A 22,627-nucleotide genomic window follows, 5' to 3' on the forward strand; every position below is an offset into this window, starting at 1 on the left:
TGTGTGAGAAAGTTACGTTAAGTAAATTCGGTAGTTACCGCAGAAAGTGCCGAAAATTCCATTTCCACCAAATTTTCCGTATGATAAACAGCGCGTAAGTACAAAAATTCCACTATAATAAATTAAACCTTTCTTAAACTTGCACAATCCCTGAAACGAATTTTGGATCGTTGCCAAATCTTGTTCACATAAAGTCTGAGACTTGTCTTTAGGGGCCTCCGTGGCCGAGTGGTTAAGGTCGCTGACTTCAAATCACTTGCCCTCATCGATGTGGGTTCAAGCCTCACTCGGGGCGTTGCATTCTTCAAGTGAGGAAACCATCCAGCTTGCTTACGGAAGGTCGGTGGTTCTACCGAGGTGCCCGCTCGTGATAAAATAATGCACGGAGGGGCACCTGGGGTCTTCCTCCACCATCAAAGCTGGAAAGTCGCCATATGACCTATAATTGTGTCGGTGCGACGTTAAACCCAACCAAAAAAGAAAAAGAGACTTGTCTTACAATTTTAGTTTGGTACACCATACATAGAAAAATCATTGTCCGCACATTGCACTACTTTTATATATGCTGAAAATAGCAATATGTACAAATATATTTTCGTTGTAATACATGAAGTGGTCAGAATTGAAAACAGATTTTGTAATAAGTTTAGTTCTATTCAGTAAAATATGCACTAATTGAAACTTTGAACTAACTTTTGCCATTCATGAATTTTTAATAAAGTACTTTGAAAGGATTTATAAATATAACCATAAATTTGGAAAAACACAGGTAAAATATCTGCTTTGTTTATTTCCAAATTTTAGTATTACTTTTTATACAGCTACTTTTACTTCAGGTCTTACAAACTGAGCTGTTTTGTGCTATGGAACAGCTGCATTTGAAAGCTTTCGTTCACTATATTTTCACACCTCAAATGAAGGTCACTCTAAATTCAAGATGGCGGAAGTACCTTAACGGTAAGTTCATCAGGATGTCTAATCATTCAAACGATTTACTGGTACAATTGCACGAATAAACATGCAATGATATCAGTTGACATTTCTATCTAAGTAGACGTGGATCCTTTGGAAGCAAACTCGGTTTGAATGGCAGACTCGTTTTGAATATCAGACTCGGTTTGAGTAGCAGACTCGTTTGAATGGCAGAACCAGTTTGAATGAGTATGTGAATGCATGGACATGTTACACAAAAACACTTTGAAAGATGGTGAGAAAAATTCTTGCAGAACCTAGATACTGATAAGGATAAGTATTTAACCCATATCATGCTTGACATAACTGATCTTGCCTTTCTGACCAATGCAGTCTGATCAAGATCTGCACTGCTCGTCATTCAGTCTGTATCTTTTTGGCAAGCACCCATTTTAGCAGTTGATAGTACTGTCCGAATTGAAAGATCATTATAGAACTTTAACAGGGTAAGGGTTAATACATGTATAGTAACGTTAAACTGAATCCGCATTTTACAAGCTGACGAGATGTGGTGCGTATGCAATATTTTCACAGATCAAGCTACCGCAATATATAAAACAAGATCACTAAAAATGTATAGTGGGCCTCCATGGCCGAGTGGTTAAGGTCGCTGACTTGCAAGCACTTGCCCCTCATCGATGTGGGTTCAGGCCTCATCGATTTGGGTTCGAGGCTCACTATGGGCGGTTCTTCATGTGAGGAAGCCATCTAGCTGGCTTACGGAAGGTCAATGGTTCTACCCAGGTGCCCGTTCGTGATGAAATATTGCGCCTGGGGTCTTCTCTACCATGTAAGCTGGAAAGTTGCCATATGACTTTATAATTGTGTCAATGCGACGTTAAAACCCAAACAAAATAAATAAATAAATAAAAAATATATACATTTTTCAATATTTTATTTCAAGCAAAAGCCGATGATGACGATTTTATTGATGCAGTATCTTATCAGTACAGAAAATCACTTGGATAACCTTTAATTTTGCACACATGCTAAAAACATGCAATTTCAACATAATAATAGTTAACATAAAACATGTAAAATACAACTACAAATGCCTATAGACGTACATAATATTTTTTCTCCAATAAGGAATGCTTAAATAAACAACTGTAGTGGTACATGTAAAACGTGTCTACTTATCAGCATTTTTATATGCTGAAAATTTATCATTTCTCACTTTCCATGTTTTAATTTGCTTTCAAATTTGAACGACATTTTCTAAAACACTCAAGAAACAGCGTAAGTATATTCAATGAATACATACTTATCTAACTTGCCGATTTCTATTACAGGTGAACCTTAGTATCTCAAATTCCAAGGGATCGAATGCTTTACTTGGGGATAACCGAAAACCGTCTTAAAATGATATTAAACGTAAGTGTTTTAGGGATGGGATTTTAAAAATGTATTCGAGATAGCCGTAATTTTGAGATATGCGAGTTCGAAATATTGAGTTTCAACTGTATCTTCATATGAAAGCCATTGTCCAGTCGATCATAGCACTGAAAATTGGATCACTACTTTTTTTTGAAAAGATATGACGGTTGGAAATCTTTTCATAAGTTTAAGCAACAATAAGTAAAAATTTCCTTGGTTCCTGTTGGAAAAAATTAAACAAATGCTGGTAAAATAAAGACCAACTAGTAAATTCGCGTCTTTGTTTTAAGTTGCCATGTACACAAATAAGTTCCGGTTATATCAAATATTTGTACATACATGCATTTTTCTAATTTATGCGGATTTTGAGCACTCCTTTACTGCCTTAAAGTCCCATAAGGCTTTTGATTTCATGTTTGAAACATAATGAAGCAGCTATTCAGATTGATGTTATGCATAATATATGGTTAGAACGTTACTACTTTCAATATTATAATTAACTTGTACAGTTGAATCACAAAGGGAGGTAATCATAAATTATGGATTTAATAATATTTTCTATTAAGTTAATCAATATTCAGAACTTTGGTAAATATATCCGAAAAATAGGATTTGATAAGAAATAGAGATACTTTATATTCAGAACAAAAACATGTGTCAGCCACATTATAAAAAGGTATTGTGAGCTTTTAAGTGATTTAAGAAGGTCTAGCCGACAGAATAAACATTAGAATAACGTTGCCTTCCCCTTCAACTAACAAAAGCTACTGCACTAAAACAAGAGTATGGCTTCTGCATAGTAGTAAAGCATTATGTAAATATTTACAGAACAAATTCAAATTCAGACGTAAACACACATTCAGATATAATCAATACATAGATATGTACGTTTTTCTTTAAGCAAAAATAATATGTACAGCGAGATCTGGAATTTTATAGATCACACACGGCGCTTGCCCGTCTCGCGCCAAATGCAGTATCCCAGATCAAACCCCTTTTATGATATACCTTCACCTTTTTGTTTGTTGGTTTTGTTACATCAAATATTAATGCCTGGTAAGCTCATATCATTTTGGTATCATTTGAATGTGTATTTTCTACTAAAAAAGAAAATAATAAATTAGGTGACAAATTAAGTTATTACAGTGTTAGATTTATCATTTCGCAGTCAAAACATGACTGTAGTGATTCGTGCATATTGTTTCATCTTGTTTACTAATTCTTGTTCAGCAACACAACTATTTCATATGATACCAAAAAACATGGGGTCACCAGGCATCGAAATTTTACCTATTTGTGGATCGGATACTTTAATTGCACTGGGACATGTTAGCATCCAGATCTAGTGAACGAGTGGGAGGGGAGGGGAGGGGGGTGGAATTATCTTAACCAGCACAGGAAACATATTGCAAGACTGATGCACCAAAGTTGTTGTTAAGAATTGTCTAATGTCGGCAAAGACTTTGGTGAACAATATATTCAATTTGTTTAATTTGTTTTAGTATTTTACACCATTTGTGATAGAATAGCGTTAACGCGTGTTCATTTCATGTCATGTTACAACATCTGTAGAATACCTCGGAAGACACTGGTAACCTCACCTTACTGTGCTCTGGCACCAACCATTTTCTCGGGATTCTGCAGATGTACAACACAAAAAAACAACAACAGTTATACACACAAAACTATGTGAAGCAACACGGACAATATTATTAAACCTTGTTAAAACCTAATTCACTCACTTTATGTTAAATACATTCTCGCATACCATAATGTCTACCGTGGTTCAGGGATTCGTCTCGGTATTTTGACGAACCTATGATGGATGAGAATGGCTATATGTACATTTCAGCCGTGCCATGAGAAAACCAACATAGTGGGTTTGCGACCAGCATGGATCCAGACTGCGCATGCGCTGGTCTGAATCCATGCTGGTCGCAAAGCCACTATGTTGGTTCACCCATGGCACGGCTCATTTCATGATTTGTTAGAACACTATATTTAAATATAAACTGTAAGAACGATACGGAATTTCAGTTAAGATACATGACGATTTTAATAAGGAAATGTACGAGTATTGCTGTTGCGGACATTGCGTTTGCTTAGTAATATGTACAGTCATACTTTCTCTTCCGAAATACTAACAAAATCATATGACACATGCCTTTTAAGATTTATGGTCGAAGTTATGAAGATATTAAACAAATTTACAGTCGAATCGTTCGTTTGAACTCGATGGTACAAGCAAAATTTGTTGGAGCAATAGATAGGTCCAGCCATCGAAAATGTACATTTTATAGGAATGTTGCTAGGACAGCCGATGAGTTCCAGTTATATATGAAATTGCTTATAATATTATACTAGTAAGCAAATTAATACAGTAAAATATGCTGATTAGTATAATATTATTATGTATGATTGTGTTCGGAAAGCCGATGAGTTCGAGCTACGAGTATATATGAAGTTATATATAATGTAATAAGAAAATGAATACAGTAACGTATGTGGATTAGTATAATATTATTATGCATGTGTTAGCAGCGATTTATACGAATTTCGATCATTTAGACCCGCGATAACTTGAACGAAGCATGAAGCAGTAAATTTTATTGCAAATAAATCGAAAACTTGAAGTTTTAAGCGAAACTTGTCGCGCAAATTTCAACTTCTCGAACTAAAACTTAGCATGAAAAGTAGAAATTATCACAGCTTATTTCAGCCTCAAGCGCTAAGATATTTTCTCAAACAGTTGCAAAGCTGAAGTTTATGATGCGACCAAAATAAAGAAAACGTCAACATGTCGACTAAATTTTTATGGCGAAAAGTAGAAAAATCTGAATCTTAAATTTTCTGTTTGTGACAGATCTTGTTCGCGAAACAAAGCTAAACTAGAAGTCTTAACGTCAACTTATCATGGTAGGATAAAAGTACCACCAGCCGAAGTTTGTATCTAATCTGATTCCCTGCTCTATAGCGGTTTCCCTTCAAAGTTTTCAAAGTTCGCAAGGGACCAGTCTGTGTATTTGTCCTACCGCTTTATAGTAGCACAACGCTCATCACGTGGTTTTCAATACATGTATGATAACTTTTTTCTTCGAAAAACATGGTTGTGAAGACCTTAACTTGTTCTTGGCGAGCGAAACTAAAATTCTTAACAAATCCTAAACTTATCACATGACTATTCCACCGGATATAGTTTTTTTCTTTGTTTTAAATCTGTAAATCTGAATACTTTTATAAAACTGTCAAGTCATGAAATTGATATAATTTACTCATTCATTATCCTTGGAGGCGAGTTTTGACAAAAATTGCCATGAAATCGGCTCTACCGAACAGCCTACGGTCCCAGACAGTCACGGAGTTTATCTTAGAATACAAAAATTGTGGATAAACCGGATGACGATTCCATTCGCATCCTCCCTTATCATTCGTATCCAGTACGACAATATGTCCTGCAACATTGGTACATTTACCGTAATTACGGTTTATGAAAAAACGTCTTTCATCGTTCAGTGTTCGACGTCCAGCTATTGAGAAATAATCATATCTGCTATTGCGTGTCAGGTCGGAGTAGGTGGAAGCCAGGACCCGTTTAGGGTGAAACCATTCATTCGCATTAGCTTTTCTTCCATCGAAGATTACGCGAGCCAATTCGCTGTATCGGTCATAAAAGGCAAATTTGACTAACAGATTATTATCTCTTGTCCAGGCCGAGACAAATGTGTCGTCACGGTAGTGCGGACCATGAGTGCGATGCAGGTAGGCCGGTTTGTCCTTGGTTGTACCATTACCTGTTTTAATAAAACAGAATTTAATGAGATGATCTGGCAAAGAACACTCATTAACATGATCATCTATCTACAATGGTACCATTATTGAATCGCCTTATCGTACGTGCAAAACTCAAGATACGTACTTAGTCAAGTATATGCTGTTTATTCAAGTGGCTACATCGAACACAGTTGCTTGAATGCTTTAAACATAAGCTAGTGTAGGTACGGTAAGGGGAGGGGACGGGGGTAATGCAGATGGGGATTATGGGATTCTAAGAGACAATATTAAGAAACTAAAGTAATAAAATGAAAGTGGGAGGGATGATGTGGGAACTGGGTGGGACAGTAATATAGGCAACGGTGCGAGGGGAAGCAGATGGATACTAAACAAAGTGGGAAAAAACTTCTTTTTTGAAGGTAGTGGTTGGGGTAGTGTGGCGGTTTGATGTGAGGGGATGGATCGGGCGGTGAGTGTGTGTAACGTACGCGATTGGATAAGGGATACTGAGAGACCATATCAGGAAACACAAGAAATTAAAAGAAAAAAATATTTATTTGCCTTTGGGCTAGGGTGTGATTGGGCTGGGGCATAAAATCCTCCTTCGTCTGCGGGGATAAAAAGTATATTATGCAAACTGATTTATATTAAAACATGTCTAAGTATACAAAAGTGTGACGATTTTATCAAAATAACGTCAAAAGTTGTGAAACTTAAATCACATTATTGGAAATAAGATAGCAAAGACAAATGTAAAGTATCTTTGACTTATGGTGTGAAGGTACTGACAAACAAACTTGCTGACGTTTGCTAACAGACTTTTGTTGAAAAAAATGTCTTGGTACAAAATGGGACATAGTTTCATCAAATTGGGAGCAAGGCTTGTTGAACGTATTTGATTCATTTGGTATTATTATGGCGAAGGGAGGTGTGCAGTCACATTCATTTCTGATTTCCCATTGACAGTAGCGGAAAAATGGCAAAGTAAAAAAAGGGCCTCAAAAGGACAGCAAACGTTATGGAACGAATGATATTACCACGGCAAAGCAGTGTGTGAAGATTCGTTCTGTTGTGATATGTAGTTACTGAGACATCATGTACATAATTTTGTTGAAAAAAAAAAAATGGCTATGCACGGAAATGGGGTAAATTTTATCCAAAGAAACTAAAGTTATGTAACTAAGGTCATTTCGATGATATCGTCTGTTGACCGTCAGATGGTGCTATCAACCTTTTTTTTATCATAATTATGCTGATATACGATGTTGTCATAGGGATGGCATGTGCGGAGTTTCATTTACTTGTAATGAATAAGTAAGCTCTATGTGCGTGAAATTAGCCAGAGCAGCCAGAGCAGCCACGGTTCAGCCAGAGTTTAGCCAGAGTTCAGCCAGAGTTTAGCCAGAGTAGCCAGAGAAGTCAGAACTCTGGTTACTCTGGCTAGCCAGAGTTCAGCCAGAGAAGGCATAACTCTGGTTACTCTGACCGGCCAGAGTAACCAGAGTTCAGCGAGAGTTCAGCCAGAGAAGTCATAACTCTGGTTACTCTGGCAGGCCAGAGTAGCCCGAGTTCAGCCAGAGAAGACACATAGCTCTCGTTACTCTGGCTGGCCAGAGTAGCCAGAGTTCAGCAAGAGTAGTCAGAACTCTGGTTAGTTACTCTGGCTGGCCAGAGTAGTCAGTTACACTGGCTGGTCAGAGTTTAGCAAGAGCAGCCAGAGCTCATCCAGTATCTAGAACTCTGGTTACCCTGGCTGACCAGAGTAGCCAGAATTTAACCAGGGTAGGCAGAGTTCTAGATTTTAAACATGTTCTGGCTACTATGGTCAGCCAAAGTAGCCACAGTAGTCCGAGTCACCAAGATATCACTTGCTGTGGTTACTCTGGCTGTTTCTAACAGAGTAGCCAGAGTCCAGCCAGAGTAGCTAGAGTTTCTAGGATTTTAACATGGCCTGGCTACTCCGGTCAGCCAGAGTAGCCAGAGTAACCAGGTACCATGTTCGCAAAATATTTTCAGTCTTAGCTAAGTTTAATAATGAAACTTAATATGTCATTTCTATCTTTATAGCATATTTATTTGCATGTACATGTGTATTTTACTTTCAATTTGGTGCCATTTTTTAACAGAAGGAATATGAGACAATACACTGGGGATAAAATATGCCATGAATAAGATCCAGAATGGGCCAGTGCAAAACAAAAGACCATGACAGCCATGTCGCACTGCACTAAATCACAGTACAGTGTGGTATGGCATACAGCCGTATAAGTACTGAAGATCCAGGATGGATCGGTGTCGCTTCGTCGTATCTACCCTTCGTGGGAGGCAGGCTACTTTGTAAAATTACAACTTATATATACGATGTCTGACTTTCTACGGATTTAACCTATAAAAATAAAACATACCTTAGCATTATTTACAATGTATATAAAAAAACAGCCTTTGCATAGACCCGTTTATTTTATTTTATTTTATATATGACCAGAGTAGCTAGAACATATTAAAATCCTAGAACGTCTGACTACTCTGGCTGCTGTCTTTTGAAAAATAAGACAATTTTTTGAAGTCCGTTTTATGAATCACTTGATACATATAAAATACAAAAAAATCAAACCTGAGATAACCAAAAGGGTCATTTTGCAATAGGTATTACAGTATTTATTTTCTCTGGCTATTAGGGTTAGCCTGGGTAGCTAGCAGACCTGGGGTAATTAAAAATGTAATTGTAATTAATTGCAATTAAATTACATTTCCAAGGTAATTGAATGTAATTTGTAATTGGGTCATTTATCAATTACATGTAATTGTAATTTAATTAATTACATAGCAGTTTTGGGGTGTAATTGACAATTACATTTCAATTACTTTCCAATTACAATGCACATGCTAATCCAGTTTGTTGAACAATTAGTATATATTATGTTTATTACCAGTGACACTTCACTTTAACATGATAATTTGCATTCCATAGCTGTGAAAAATAACAACAGAATATTATGGTAGGTGTTAATCCCTTGGAAATAGCTCCTTTGTTCTGATATAATTGTCATATTAGAACCAACTGGTAATCTTTGAAGATGTTTGTCATTTTGTTTTTGGAGAAAATGATCAAATTATGATTTGAAATTGTTAATTGCATCATTATTATTTAGATTTTTATCGGAGCAAAAATTGAAATGGTTAGCATTTAGTTTAATCATTTTTTATCTGTGATAAAATTCGTTGTATTAAATGATACAAACAACATAGCATTTGACACCACTGTTCTAACAAGATAAAAAAAATAAAATCATTATTGTAGACATTATGAGTATTCTACAGTTTTAGTGACATAGTTATTCTAGGATGGCTCATGAATGTTTTACAACTTATTTTCAATGTGGTCCTTTAGATAACATGTAGTGTCAAGGATAAAAACTTTAAATATATGTTTAAAATGTAAATGATTAAATACTGAGCTATAGTAGTTAAATTTGAGACATTGCAGAACCATGATCCTATAAACTTCAGAGAAATTCAGACCTCAGAGAAATGCCTGACTTTACATGCATCTTCTCTAACCGAATTCTGCTTGACAATGTATTTACTATTAATTAGGGCTGACTTTTAGCTCCTTTTGCAATAATATTAAAGACTGTGTGACGTTCTCCTGAAAACACAGATTTTACTTTGAGCTTAAATTCAATTTTGAAATAACTGAAATCAGTTTACAGGTGAATTATCATGTATATGTAGTACAAAGTAAAGAATTTTGCAACAGTGTTCATGTAAGAAGCACCACATTTGGGACTGTAATTGAATGTAATTAATTACAATTTGCAATGTAATTGTAATTTAATTAATTACATTGCTAAATTTAATGTAATGGTAATTGTAATTTAATTGGACAGTTCTCAGTGTAATTGTAATTTAATTAATTACATTTTAAAGTAATTGACCCCAGGTCTGGTAGCTAGAACCAAAGGACATCTCGGAAATTCTGGCTGTTCTGACTAGCCAAGGTAGCCAGAGCAACTGACATCCTGGTTACTCGGCTACTCTGGCCAGCTAGAGTAACCAGGTTTCTGGCTACTCTGGCTGAACTCTGGCTACTCTGGCTAAACTCTGGCTGAACTCTGGCCAGCCATAGTGACCAGAGTTCTGGCTACTCTGGCTACTCTAAATAGCCGCTTGAAAATAGTTATTAACTTGAAATTCATTTTTAAACATGCTATTTAGACAGAAATGACATTTGAGTCAGGCCAAGAGAAAACCAACATAGTGGGTTTGAGACCAGAATGGATCCAGACCAGCCTGCGCGTCAGAATCCATGCTGTTCGCTAACAGATTCTCCAAGTCTAATACGCCTTTAAAGCGAACAACATAGATCCTGACCAGACTGCGCGGATGCGCAGCCTGTTCTGGACCCATGCTGGTCGCAAAGCCACTATGTTTGTTTTCTCATGGCACGGCTCAATTATTAAATTTCATAATCAAATTCAGCTAAGACTGAAAATTTTTTGTGAACATGGGACCTGGTTACTCTGGCTACTCTGGCTGACCAGAGTTGCAAAAACATGTTCAAATCCTACAAACTCAGGCTACTCTGGCCAGCCAAAGTAACCAGAGCAAATAAAATCCTGGTGACTCGGGTCGCTCCGGATACTCTGGCTGACCAGAGTAGTCAGAACATGTTAAAATCCTAGAAACTCTTACTACAATGGCTGAACTTTGGCTGAAATCTGGCTGCTCTGGTTGAACTGTGGCTACTCTGGCCAGCCAGCCAGAGTAACAAGAGTCCTGGCTAATCTGGCTACTCTAAATAGCCACTTGAAAATATTAATTAATTTGAAATTCAGTTTAAGCATGCTATTGAGATAGAAATAACATATTAAGTTTCATAATCAAATTCAACTAAGACGGAAAATGTTTGTGAACTAGGTTACTCTGGCTATTTTTAAAATCCTAGAAACTCTGGCTACTCTGGCCAGCCAGACTAACCAAAGCAAATAAAATCCAGGAGACTCGGGCTATTCTGGATTCTATGGCTGACCAGAGTAGCCAGAACATTTTAACATCCTAGAAACTCTGGCTTTTCTTGCTGAACTCTGCCAGCCAGAGTAACCAGAGTTATGACTTCTCTTGCTGAACTCTGGCTGAACTCTGGCTACTCTGGCCAGCCAGAGTAACCAGAGTTATGATTTCTCTGGCTGAACTCTGGCTACTCTGGCTACTCTGGATGAACTCTGGCTGAACTCTGGCTACTCTGGCTACTCTGACTAATTTCACGCACATGTAAGCTCTGGGCTTGCTGAGAATCGTTAAAAATCTGTATACACACGACGCCGACGACGGGGGTGTACTATCTATAAGCATCTTAACCATTTTAATATGTACTTTATTATCTTTTTGTGTGAATGTGATTGTCAGTAGGTATAAATAAAACAAAATCAATCGCTCAGGAACTGCATGTTTGTATTAAAGTGCAATTAACTTAAGTCAGAAAGGTCGGTTATTGTATTCAGAATAAATAACTGTCTTTATCAATTCAAACTTGCATGCATTTTTACAGAAATGTATCGCAAAGGAATTAGTATGTTGAAATACCGGTAGATAAAAGATAAGTAGCAAATAAAGTGAGTAAAACAACAATGTCCATTTTTTCCAGAAAAGCAGAAACTATATTTCACAACAAAATATACTGTAACCAAATATAATTGTAAATATACATGTATGTAAATACCTTTAACCCAAGCGTCATACACATTTCGATTGTTGCAAGAATTAGCTAGGAAAACTAGACGCCATCCTTTCTGTTCTAGATCCTTCGTTGTTAGGACACTTTGAGCGCTAAAAGCACAAAAGAAAGTTCATATTAAAGGTATATCAAACCCAAATTCCATATTCAAATAAACATGAACATTGCTTCATATAGTTTATGTAAATATAAAATCATCACATTGCATTAGGTTCTGTATACCTTTGTGCTTGATATTAGAAAAAAGGGAGGTATTTACAAAATGCGAAAGAATTACCAAGCTATTTTAAAATGAACATATGAACCGCACCACGAGAAAGCCAACATAGTGCATTGGCGACCAGCATGGATCCAAACTGTTCGCTTAGGCTTTCTCTTATTGCAACAGGATTTGAAAGCGAACATTATGGATCCTGACCAGACTGTGGTGTTTTACTTATATTCAAGGGCAGTAATCTAAGAGAAATGCATGGTTATGTGTGTAAAGAAAATTGAAATTTGAATCACTATTCCATCGCCTCTATGTGGTTGAAACCGTTCAGTGACGCATAATTCTTTATTTTGAGGTAGCAACCCAGCTGGCCCACCAAAGATTATTATTCTACTATCAAGCCTGTAGTAATGCCTACAGGGACACCTGAGGCCTTTTCTACAATTCAAAGCTTTAAAATAGCCGTAATACAAAATTGAACCTGTGTGTCATAAAACCAAACAAAACAGAACAACATGGCCTTTAAAGACAAACCTATATTTTACATGTATGTTTAAAGTTTTACGTCAAACTAACATATTTTGGGACATATGACAACTTAAAAGCTTTAATTGTGGAGGAGAAAGACCCCAGGTGCCTTTTCTTGGCATAATCTAATGATCTGGCGACTATCTGATAGAACCATTGACCTTCTGCAAGCCAGCCGGACAGCTCGCATGATGACCTTTGCAGAGCTCAAAACTACACGGTCAAGTGCTTTGATGCCAAGAACTATAACCAGTTGTCCGCGGGGGTACCTTATTAAGTGTTCTAGATGACCCGGCCCCGTGTTCACAAAACATTTTCAGTCTCAACTGTAGTTTGATAATGAAACTTTATTGTTCATTTATATCTAAATAGCATATTTAAAACTAAATTTGAAGTTAATAACTATTTTCAAGTGACTATTTACTACTGATGGCCAGTCTCATTTGGAATTTAACCATGTAGATTTAGTAAAACTGATATTAAAATTTCAAACTCAATCTCAGCTGAGACCGAAAAATGTTTTGTGAACACGGGGCCAGTTATGTTGTCAAAAATATTATTTTTTTTAAAAACTGAATTGAACTTTAACGATTCTGATCTATGTAATGTAATATTCAATAGGTTTATTATTAGAATAGTGTTATATCAGTGTAAAAATGTCAAGATAATTGCTGAAAGTATTGGGATAGCTATCTTGCTAATAAATGGCAGCTGTGGGCACTTATGCAAAACAATATCAAGATACTAATGTAAATTGTCGCAATAAAATTTCCAGGAAACTTTCGACTATTGAGAAAGTATTTTCAGAAAACTTTACTTATCAAGATAACGTTTATAAGAATCGCGATTGCTACCCAGCTATCACGAGGCAGAAATATGCCTCCATGGAGAACAAAAATGCTAGTCATTTAAGGTCTCGAGCAAGAAAAGGGATGCACTAAACACAGCAATCTTAACAAGATTATCGAGCTGCAATTTAATCTATCAATCTTTATCCGGGTCTGAATACCGTAATGCAAACCGAATTTACGCAGTTTGAATTAATGTTTAGTTTCGTGTTCGCAAGGTCATGCATTAAACATTAAATATTACGATGGTTTCAAAAACGATTGTAACACCACCACTGGTTGCATAGACTGAGAAAGTCAGCAGTTTTTTTTCACACTCGGTTTTATTTACAAGGTTATACAGACGTCAACTATACTAACAGTCAATTCAGGTATAAATACATCAGCTTTTTAAATAGTATTTTCCCGCGTCAAACTTTTAATTAATTTTTATTCTTAAGTCCAAAAGTTCTATAACATAATAGTCAGTTCTAAAACTTCCACAGTTATTTTTAACCCGCTCTTAAACCCGAGCCCAAAAATCGAACTTAACCGAGCTGATCTGAACCGATCCGAACTGCTATTATCCGATCCCATTTTTGTAAAACATTTCTAACGTCCTGATTCTTAACTCAGTCCTCCCTTCTCTTGACTCAGTCCTCCTCTCCCCATTCTTCTCTCTTCTCTTAATATTCTGAGTATTTATACCTTTTTCACGAATTACAACGCAATAACATGTTTACAAGTATTTCAAAATATTCAAAGCAATTTCAAAAACATGTCAATCAAAACGTCCATTAAGTACCCATATAATAGTAAACAACAGATGTAGAATCAATCACCATTGTGTATTTCCGTAAATAAATGACTGTTACCGAAACAAACAAAATAATTAGGGTCAAATCTAATAGATAAAACATTCAACGGTGATTCATTTTGTATAAATTGTAAACAACAACAATATGCTGAACAGGTAAACAAAGTAATTAACATTTCTGGCCAATTAATGAAAATTCCATCGAAAACAAAAATAAAGTAATGAAGGCTGACCAAATCAATTTCTTTTGAGAATTTCGCAATATCTGATCGGTAATAATAGTAAACAAAGTCATTTAGGCCAAAACGTAATGGATAAAACACTCCGATGTTACGAAATTTTGCTTGAGTAGTAAATACCAACAATGACCTACGCATGTAAACAGAATGCGTATCATTTGTAAGAATTATCAGGATTATCTACCAAAATCAATAACAGATAAATAAACACAATGATTAATTAACTGAAAACTGACCTGCGAGCTATCATTGTGTTACATCACTATCCTAATCAATCGAGAATATTCATAGTAATGAAGATTCTCAGATGTTATCCAACGTTTGCATTCACCTATTATAGATAATTTTGATAAATATATTATGGAGCATCAGAAGTTAACTATCAAGCTGTTATCTCAGACATTGTTTTCAGTTGTATATAACGCCCACTATTTTTATGAAAACTTTACTTATGCACCTATATTCAAAGATACTGCCTTTTCAACATTTTTGATAACCAAGCGAAACATATAACCTGTTACTTGTTTACCTCACTCTACATATTTGCAAAACAAACGTTATGTAGTATTTTTTTTCTTATACATTTCTTCAAAAACATTTAAAATGACAAAATATTATTCACGGCATCATTTGTTTTTGTCCAGTTCCATTTTTTCATCCGGCTTCATTTTACAAGTCTCCGTTGCTATCGTTTCATGTCACTGTTGCTATTGACGTTTTCATTTTTCTAAAGCTATAACAATCAAATTCAAACACACAAAATTGAGTATTCACATCTGTAAAAGGGAACATGTCTATTAGATAAAAATACACGTCTATTAAAAGGTAGCACGTCAATAAGAATAAAAACACACGTCTATAAGGGAACACTTCTATAAGATAAAAAAACACATCTACAAAAAGAAACACGTCTCTAGAATATTCCTTTCAAGATATGAACACAATCCAGCATATTTTTCCCAAGAATTAATCATAGAATATTTCATATTAGTTTCGGATGACGTTTGTACTTCCTGTGATGATTTGCTATTATTGTTTACGCTGGTACAATGTTATCTATCCGTGTTGTATTCATATAAGCTTTCATATGATTTTCTTCAACTTTTTTTTTTTTTTTTTTTTTTTTTTTTTGACGGCTTTAAACATGTTTTACCATACATCATCTGCTGCTAAAAGTTGCATCGCCTTTTATTTGTTAGGACTGTTCAGAATCTCTGCAAACCACTGGTAACTGTTCGGAATATTATCGTTAACTAATTCAAATTTCTTATATGCCCTGCCTTGAAAAATTTAGCTCAAGAAATCATCTTCAGAATCTATACATAGTTACTCATCTTTTTATTTCTCCCTAAAAAAATAAGGTTTTGTGAACTTAAAACCGTCCCGTTTTAAAATTGCCTCATATCCTAAATGTACATCATATTTATTATTCTTGTACACCCATCCCTAATAATTCAGGCAAAGTAGCAACTAAATCCCTCTGACTCAAAGAACAAAATCCTCTATATTCATTTTTTACAACAATCGCATTACTGGCGACTAATTTCCTACATTTGAGCATTACACTTGCTCCGGAGACGTTACACACGTCATATTCACTTCACTATAATTTCTATACTGCCCGTTATCCACGCTTTAAGACTTCTTACATCTTAAATAAAATATATATGCGTTACTCACGCTCTAAGACATTATTTCCGTCTCATATATATCTACAGTATATTAATGCCCTATGTCATGTATGATCCACGTTTTAAGACTTACCCACATCTTAACTATGAATTATACAACATTCTTTGAGCTCAGAGTATACATCCACATTCCTGCCTGAATTAAAAGATAGGCTGCACAATGATAATTTCATCAATCAACATTTCTTTATTTAATCGGTTATTCGAATTTATATAAAAAGGATGAGCTGATTTTCAATTTCTAGTATTTCCGAAATTAAAAAAAAATATCAAACAAACTTTGTGATCTGTTTCCATGTATATAAGAGTTTATCGCCAATAATCTCTGCTTCTATAACTTTTAAAAACAAAACGAAATCTTTAACATTCCGAGCCATCCTATTTGATTCAACTTGCATATGTCAAAAATACTAGATATATTTTATTAATTATACTTTCGTGTCTTAACTTTATTTTGAAGAGAAAATTATTTCTACCTTATTTCACAAGAAAAGAATCTTAATTACTTTTACCGAAACTTAACTTAAAACAATTACGAGAATTTCTGCGATTCCGAACAGCTACCGTTATGGTTAAGAGGATAAATTGGAACAGTCACTAACCTCATTTTATTTCTGGAGTTCTGCAACTTCTTTCCTTCCTTAGATATTACTTTACATGAATTCCTGGAATCTATATATCTCCCGTCCTCCTTAGAAACATTTACTCGAGTTCCTGCAGTCGCTATTTTCTGTAGCACGGCCCTGTTGCACGTCTTTAAAACGACTTGTTTTCTCTGCGCGATTCGGTGTTCAGCTCCGACAGTAGTACCGTATTTGTCATAATAGTCTTTTTCCATTTTTCTTATCAGTTTTCTTTTTTATTATTAGCATTCTGCGCTTCCGAACTTTAAATGCATTGCTGATGCTACAATATTTCGCCATGAAATGAATACCAGATTCGTTTTTGCTCAGGTCTTTCGTTGTTTTATCCGTCACTGATGTACTAATAATTTTCCAAGTAAATCAGTTAAATTTTTATTCTATATTTTTTGTATGAATTTCTGTTCTGTAGTTGATGCTTCAATACTTCCAAATGTAGTTTTCAAGCTGTATTCTTTTAAGTACTTCCGTTGTGATATCCGCGACAAATTTTTTGTTCGTTCAAAATGTTCTGTTGAAATCCTGGTCACATGTGCACCAGAAACGATCCATGTAACACCACCACTGGTTGCATAGACTGAGAAAGTCAGCAGTTTTTTTTCACACTCGGTTTTATTTACAAGGTTATACAGACGTCAACTATACTAACAGTCAATTCAGGTATAAATACATCAGCTTTTTAAATAGTATTTTCCCGCGTCAAACTTTTAATTAATTTTTATTCTTAAGTCCAAAAGTTCTATAACATAATAGTCAGTTCTAAAACTTCCACAGTTATTTTTAACCCGCTCTTAAACCCGAGCCCAAAAATCGAACTTAACCGAGCTGATCTGAACCGATCCGAACTGCTATTATCCGATCCCATTTTTGTAAAACATTTCTAACGTCCTGATTCTTAACTCAGTCCTCCCTTCTCTTGACTCAGTCCTCCTCTCCCCATTCTTCTCTCTTCCTATTATCCGACCCTATTTTTGTAAAACATTTCTAACGTCCTGATTCTTAACTCAGTCCTCCCTTCTCTTTACTCAGTCCTCCTCTCCCCATTCTTCTCTCTTCTCTTAATATTCTGAGTATTTATACCTTTTTCACGAATTACAACGCAATAACATGTTTACAAGTATTTCAAAATATTCAAAGCCATTTCAAAAACATGTCAATCAAAACGTCCATTAAGTACCCATATAATAGTAAACAACAGATGTAGAATCAATCACCATTGTGTATTTCCGTAAATAAATGACTGTTACCGAAACAAACAAAATAATTAGGGTCAAATCTAATAGATAAAACATTCAACGGTGATTCATTTTGTATAAATTGTAAACAACAACAATATGCTGAACAGGTAAACAAAGTAATTAACATTTCTGGCCAATTAATGAAAATTCCATCGAAAACAAAAATAAAGTAATTAAGGCTGACCAAATCAATTTCTTTTGAGAATTTCGCAATATCTGATCGGTAATAATAGTAAACAAAGTCATTTAGGCCAAAACGTAATGGATAAAACACTCCGATGTTACGAAATTTTGCTTGAGTAGTAAATACCAACAATGACCTACGCATGTAAACAGAATGCGTATCATTTGTAAGAATTATCAGGATTATCTACCAAAATCAATAACAGATAAAATAAACACAATGATTAATTAACTGAAAACTGACCTGCGAGCTATCATTGTGTTACACGATAACAACTACAGCTATTATACCCTTATTGTGCGGATATGCGCTCCATTCATTGCCTATATATATACGTGCGTAGTAGCTTTGCACACGGCTCGAATACGCGAAATGTTCACACCTGTAGCAGTTGGGTTTAGGTTGATAGGTTACTTTGTCGATACACAATATTCATGCGCGGATGTTGCCCAATAAAATACATCTTTGGTATCGGTGTTTATTGTGACTCAGTGTTTCAATGGGGCAAATATATTAAAACATAATAATGTGTCTTCTGTTACTGTTGATTTAAACTTGTGTCTAATGCACGGACAGCTGGAATGTGTTCTTGAATTAAGATTGAGTATCTCTAGCAATTCCTTCAACGATCTAAGTATCTAAAACTTCAAGCTGCATAATTCATTTTGTTATAAATCTTTGTACTGAAATAATTTGATGAAAAAAATACTGAGAACTGAAAATTAAGCTTTTTAAGATCTTAGTTAAAAACATTAATGAATACCGGAATTGTATCGTGCCAGAGCGATCGAGCTGTTATTTAAATTCGCAAATTCTTTTGAAACTTATGATGTTCATTTCGTATGAACAGCAAAAGGCAATGCGCGAAAGTTACGTCAACGCTTCTAGTGATAACGGGCCGCTGTTTGATGAACTATAATTGTTAAATTATTATATTCATAAAATGTAGTATAAATGTGAAAAAAATATATTAACGCTGAAATATACCAGGAGAACGCATTCCTTGCCGACTAATTTTAAACATTTTCAAGGGACGGCCCCACAATCCCAACACGCCGGGATATGGAAACCCTCTCCCTCACATACCACACACTTGCAGCATCGCTGCTTTGTTCATAGCTATGCTGCTCATATCTTGCGCACAGTCAAAATTATCACAGTACACCCCTGGACACTGTCCTATTTTATTTTTATCAGAATTTTTGCTATAGTTTTTCGACAAACTGTTCTTTTACTTGTAAGGAGTTTTCTACTTTTAAAGTGCTGATGTTTAAATGAAAAGGAAATCTAAGAAAATATCTTGATTTTCATATAGGTATCTTATTGCAGCAGGGACTTTTGCTACAATCGTCCCTCATAATTTTTAATGCACCATCTTTTAATAATGGATACTATGTTTAAGTTGAATGTTTTAAACTTGTATTTGAATGAATATACTACTTCTTCTAAAAATGACCGTGATTTTCCATTAAATAATTGGATGTATTAGGAAAGAATATTTTCTACCTTAAGTTGCGTTTGAAAACCAAGTTTTTTGTGTTAGATAAACAGTACCTAACTTAGACTTCATATAAACATTATAAATACATGTACAAGCTTGTACCATTTAGAGAGTTCAATTTGTGCATATTTGTCAGAAAAACTTGGTTATTCGAAATCTTAATTGACTATATAACAGTATACTTATTCAAATATGGCAGCCTTTTTGAAATACGAGGTGACCACCACATTGAAAGCCGAAAAAACTGTTACAAGTGGAATTCGTAATACGTGGAACACATAAGCTATCATAAAAACATAACTTTTTAAAATATAGGAAATATATTCACAGGATTACAATTCGCCATAGACTAAATTGGATCATTAGGTCTTTAAAATGAGTTTTGGTTCGCTTCACTCGCGTATAAGCACTAAAATTATCAGAGTGGGGAGTGGGATGATGGAGCCGTCAGTGTAATGTTGCTGTAATTGAGAAAATTAAGGGGTAAACTGATGCACTTTTTTTACAATTTTCCGGCAAGAACATCCATACCTGTCTACCGCGCTAGTGTCAGGGGTTAGGACGGGTGGCGGGGTGCAGTTTCGTATTTTGACCAAAGGTCGATTTTCTGAATAAAATGAGTAGATTGATTTTATTGAATTTATAGACATTTATATTCAACTGGTTGTTAATGCTAATTATATTCATAAAATTCCCGCGAATGAGAATTTTTGTGTAAAATAGATGAATGCATAATTCATGTTTTACGGTTTCCATCGGCCGGGGCTGAAATATTTGCCTAAGGCCCAAAAAGCGGTCTAAACTGGAACGGTCATCAATTCAGGTAGATTCAGTTCATAGTTGCGAGAAAAGTAAACGGTTATAAGACACTTTTCCAATTTTAACATTTACTTGCAATTCTTACGTTTTGTCTCTTACTACAAAAAAAAATATTTGCAGGTAAACTGGGACAGAATTTAGCAGCTCGGTAATTTGAACCATTTTAGTATCTTAATTTAATGTCCTTAAACCAACATGAACGACGTAATGAGCAGATTGAAAACGACATGAGATAAAGTTCTAGATATATGAAAGAGGTTATCTCTGCTTTTGCCTGATTAATTTAAATCTGCTTTTCCCCCAATAAATATCAAAATTATTTTTATGATTTTTTTTCGCACTGGTATCAATAAGTTTTCTTTTATTATTTTTTCTGTCCCTTGCATTCATGATCTCTGGATATGGGTTCTGTACCTAATGGACGGACCCAAGCACGTACAGCAACATCACCTCTCGTGGCACTCAAATAAACAATATAAAGATAAATATTTATATTCACAATGTATTTTGTATATAGAGATATTTGTGCCAACCTTTCAAATTCCTTAGCATTCGAATATGGTTTAGTAACATAAGAAGTATTTTCCAATAAGTATACTCAAGGATTGAATATTATTGCTTGTACGTTTATTCAGGTACCAATGTTGCATCAGTGTTGCTTAAACAAAATTCTAAAACGACCTGATTTGTATTTCTATCAAACAAAGAAGACTGAAAATCTGTGTTATTATGCATCACACATTCGGTGTGTGTACGTCACAGTTATTTCGTTGGCATGTTCTGTTTCTTAAATGGAAGATATTACATGAGTCTTTTTCTTCATATTGAATTTATTAAACGAGTTGAATAAAATTATAAAATTTGAGGCTCTGCTAACGAAAATGTAATACGCTTTTTATCACAGTAAATGTTTTGACAGAAAATGTATGAGTGTTTTAAATTTTTCTTCTTTTTGTTTTGAAAAAAAAAAGAATAAAATGGTTAGAATTTTGAAAGAATTAAAGCTCCTTCTTGTTTATATTCGTTGTACAATTCGATTTGTTGAATAAACCTCCGACAGAACGTATGAACACTACAAATGTGAAAATACTGAAATACCATTAACTAACTTTAACGACTTGCAAATATAATGAGAAAATAGTTCTTACCCGTTCGAATACTGAACAATCGCACAAAACAAAATGAAACAAAACAGGTTTGCGTATTCCCGTGCCATCCTTACAATGAAGTATGGAATGCACATTGATCAACGGCAATGAAGAGTTTCCTTTTATACATCATAGGCTGTTCCCACGCATTCATGCAACAAGAAACCTATGCTAAAATTAGATAAATTTTCAAAATGCATTCATTAAATCAGCTAGAATACAGTAAATTAAAAAAATGAATAGTTGAGTGTTAATTTTGTTACAGTAAAACCTCAATGATACACGGTATGATAAGGATAACTTATATGGCCGTCTTTCTTAAAGTTTCATTGAGTTTGGTTCATGAAGACAAGATTTATGGCCCTTTGCAATTATACATATAGTACACATCGAGGGCTCAACGCGAAACTAGTCTAAGTGTATATAGAAATAGAAGCAGATAGACTAGTTTTCCGTTGAGCCCTCGACATATAGCACTTTTATTCGATTATTGTCCGTCCGGAATCGTTTGTAGAATTTCAATAAAGCATGATAGTAATGTTAAATTATATACAGAAATTCGGCCCTGCAAATTTTAGTTTGATTGCTTTAGGAAGACAAGATTTATGGCCCTTTGTCCTAATACATAATAACATTATCTGTTTTCTGTCCGGACACTTGAGTTCTTGCCCTAAGTACTTATAGCAAAGCGATTCTACTGATTGTGACGAAAATCGGGATCGATCCCTCTACGGTAACATGCGATATGTAGACACCGAATGAGATATACTATCGGATTTTAAAAAGTGGTCTTTCGACACGTGCACAGAGCGTCTGACTTCGGATATTTTGGAACAATACTCTTTTAACTTGTGCGTAATAAGCGTTCACATAACTTGTCCGAACCGCAACGTCTTGCATTTCAGTACAAATATGTGAAGTAATGT

The 22,627-nt window shown here is 35.0% G+C and overlaps 1 protein-coding gene across 2 annotated transcripts; it reads right to left on the bottom strand.

The window, feature by feature from the left end:
- Positions 1-1,850: 1,850 nt before the first annotated feature.
- LOC123530224 (uncharacterized) lies at positions 1,851-21,861 on the bottom strand. 2 transcript variants are annotated; one of them, XM_045310977.2, is made up of 3 exons: positions 21,702-21,861; positions 11,843-11,949; positions 1,851-6,140 (listed from the first exon to the last, which is right to left on the bottom strand). In XM_045310977.2, exons 1-3 carry the CDS (start codon positions 21,794-21,796, stop codon positions 5,629-5,631), a joined length of 714 nt encoding a protein of 237 aa, XP_045166912.1. In that variant the 5' UTR covers positions 21,797-21,861; the 3' UTR covers positions 1,851-5,628. The 2 variants fall into 2 exon arrangements, with proteins under 2 accessions (XP_045166912.1, XP_053378079.1); XM_053522104.1 differs by lacking the exon at positions 21,702-21,861 and adding an exon at positions 16,773-18,517.
- Positions 21,862-22,627: the final 766 nt, after the last annotated feature.

The sequence above is a fragment of the Mercenaria mercenaria genome, chromosome 13, assembly GCF_021730395.1.
Source record: "Mercenaria mercenaria strain notata chromosome 13, MADL_Memer_1, whole genome shotgun sequence".
NCBI classification, from domain to species: Eukaryota; Metazoa; Mollusca; class Bivalvia; order Venerida; family Veneridae; genus Mercenaria; species Mercenaria mercenaria.

What these genes read in the sequence shown, in the direction of transcription:
- LOC123530224 (XM_053522104.1), bottom strand. Translation starts at nt 17,008, where the DNA reads ATGGAAAAAGACTATTATGACAAATACGGTACTACTGTCGGAGCTGAA. An exon ending in AACTCCAGAAATAAAATGAG is followed by an intron (nt 11,950 to 16,772) that starts GTTAGTGACTGT and finishes TTGTGCTTTTAG; the next exon opens with CGCTCAAAGTGTCCTAACAA. An exon ending in GTATGACGCTTGGGTTAAAG is followed by an intron (nt 6,141 to 11,842) that starts GTATTTACATAC and finishes TTATTAAAACAG; the next exon opens with GTAATGGTACAACCAAGGAC.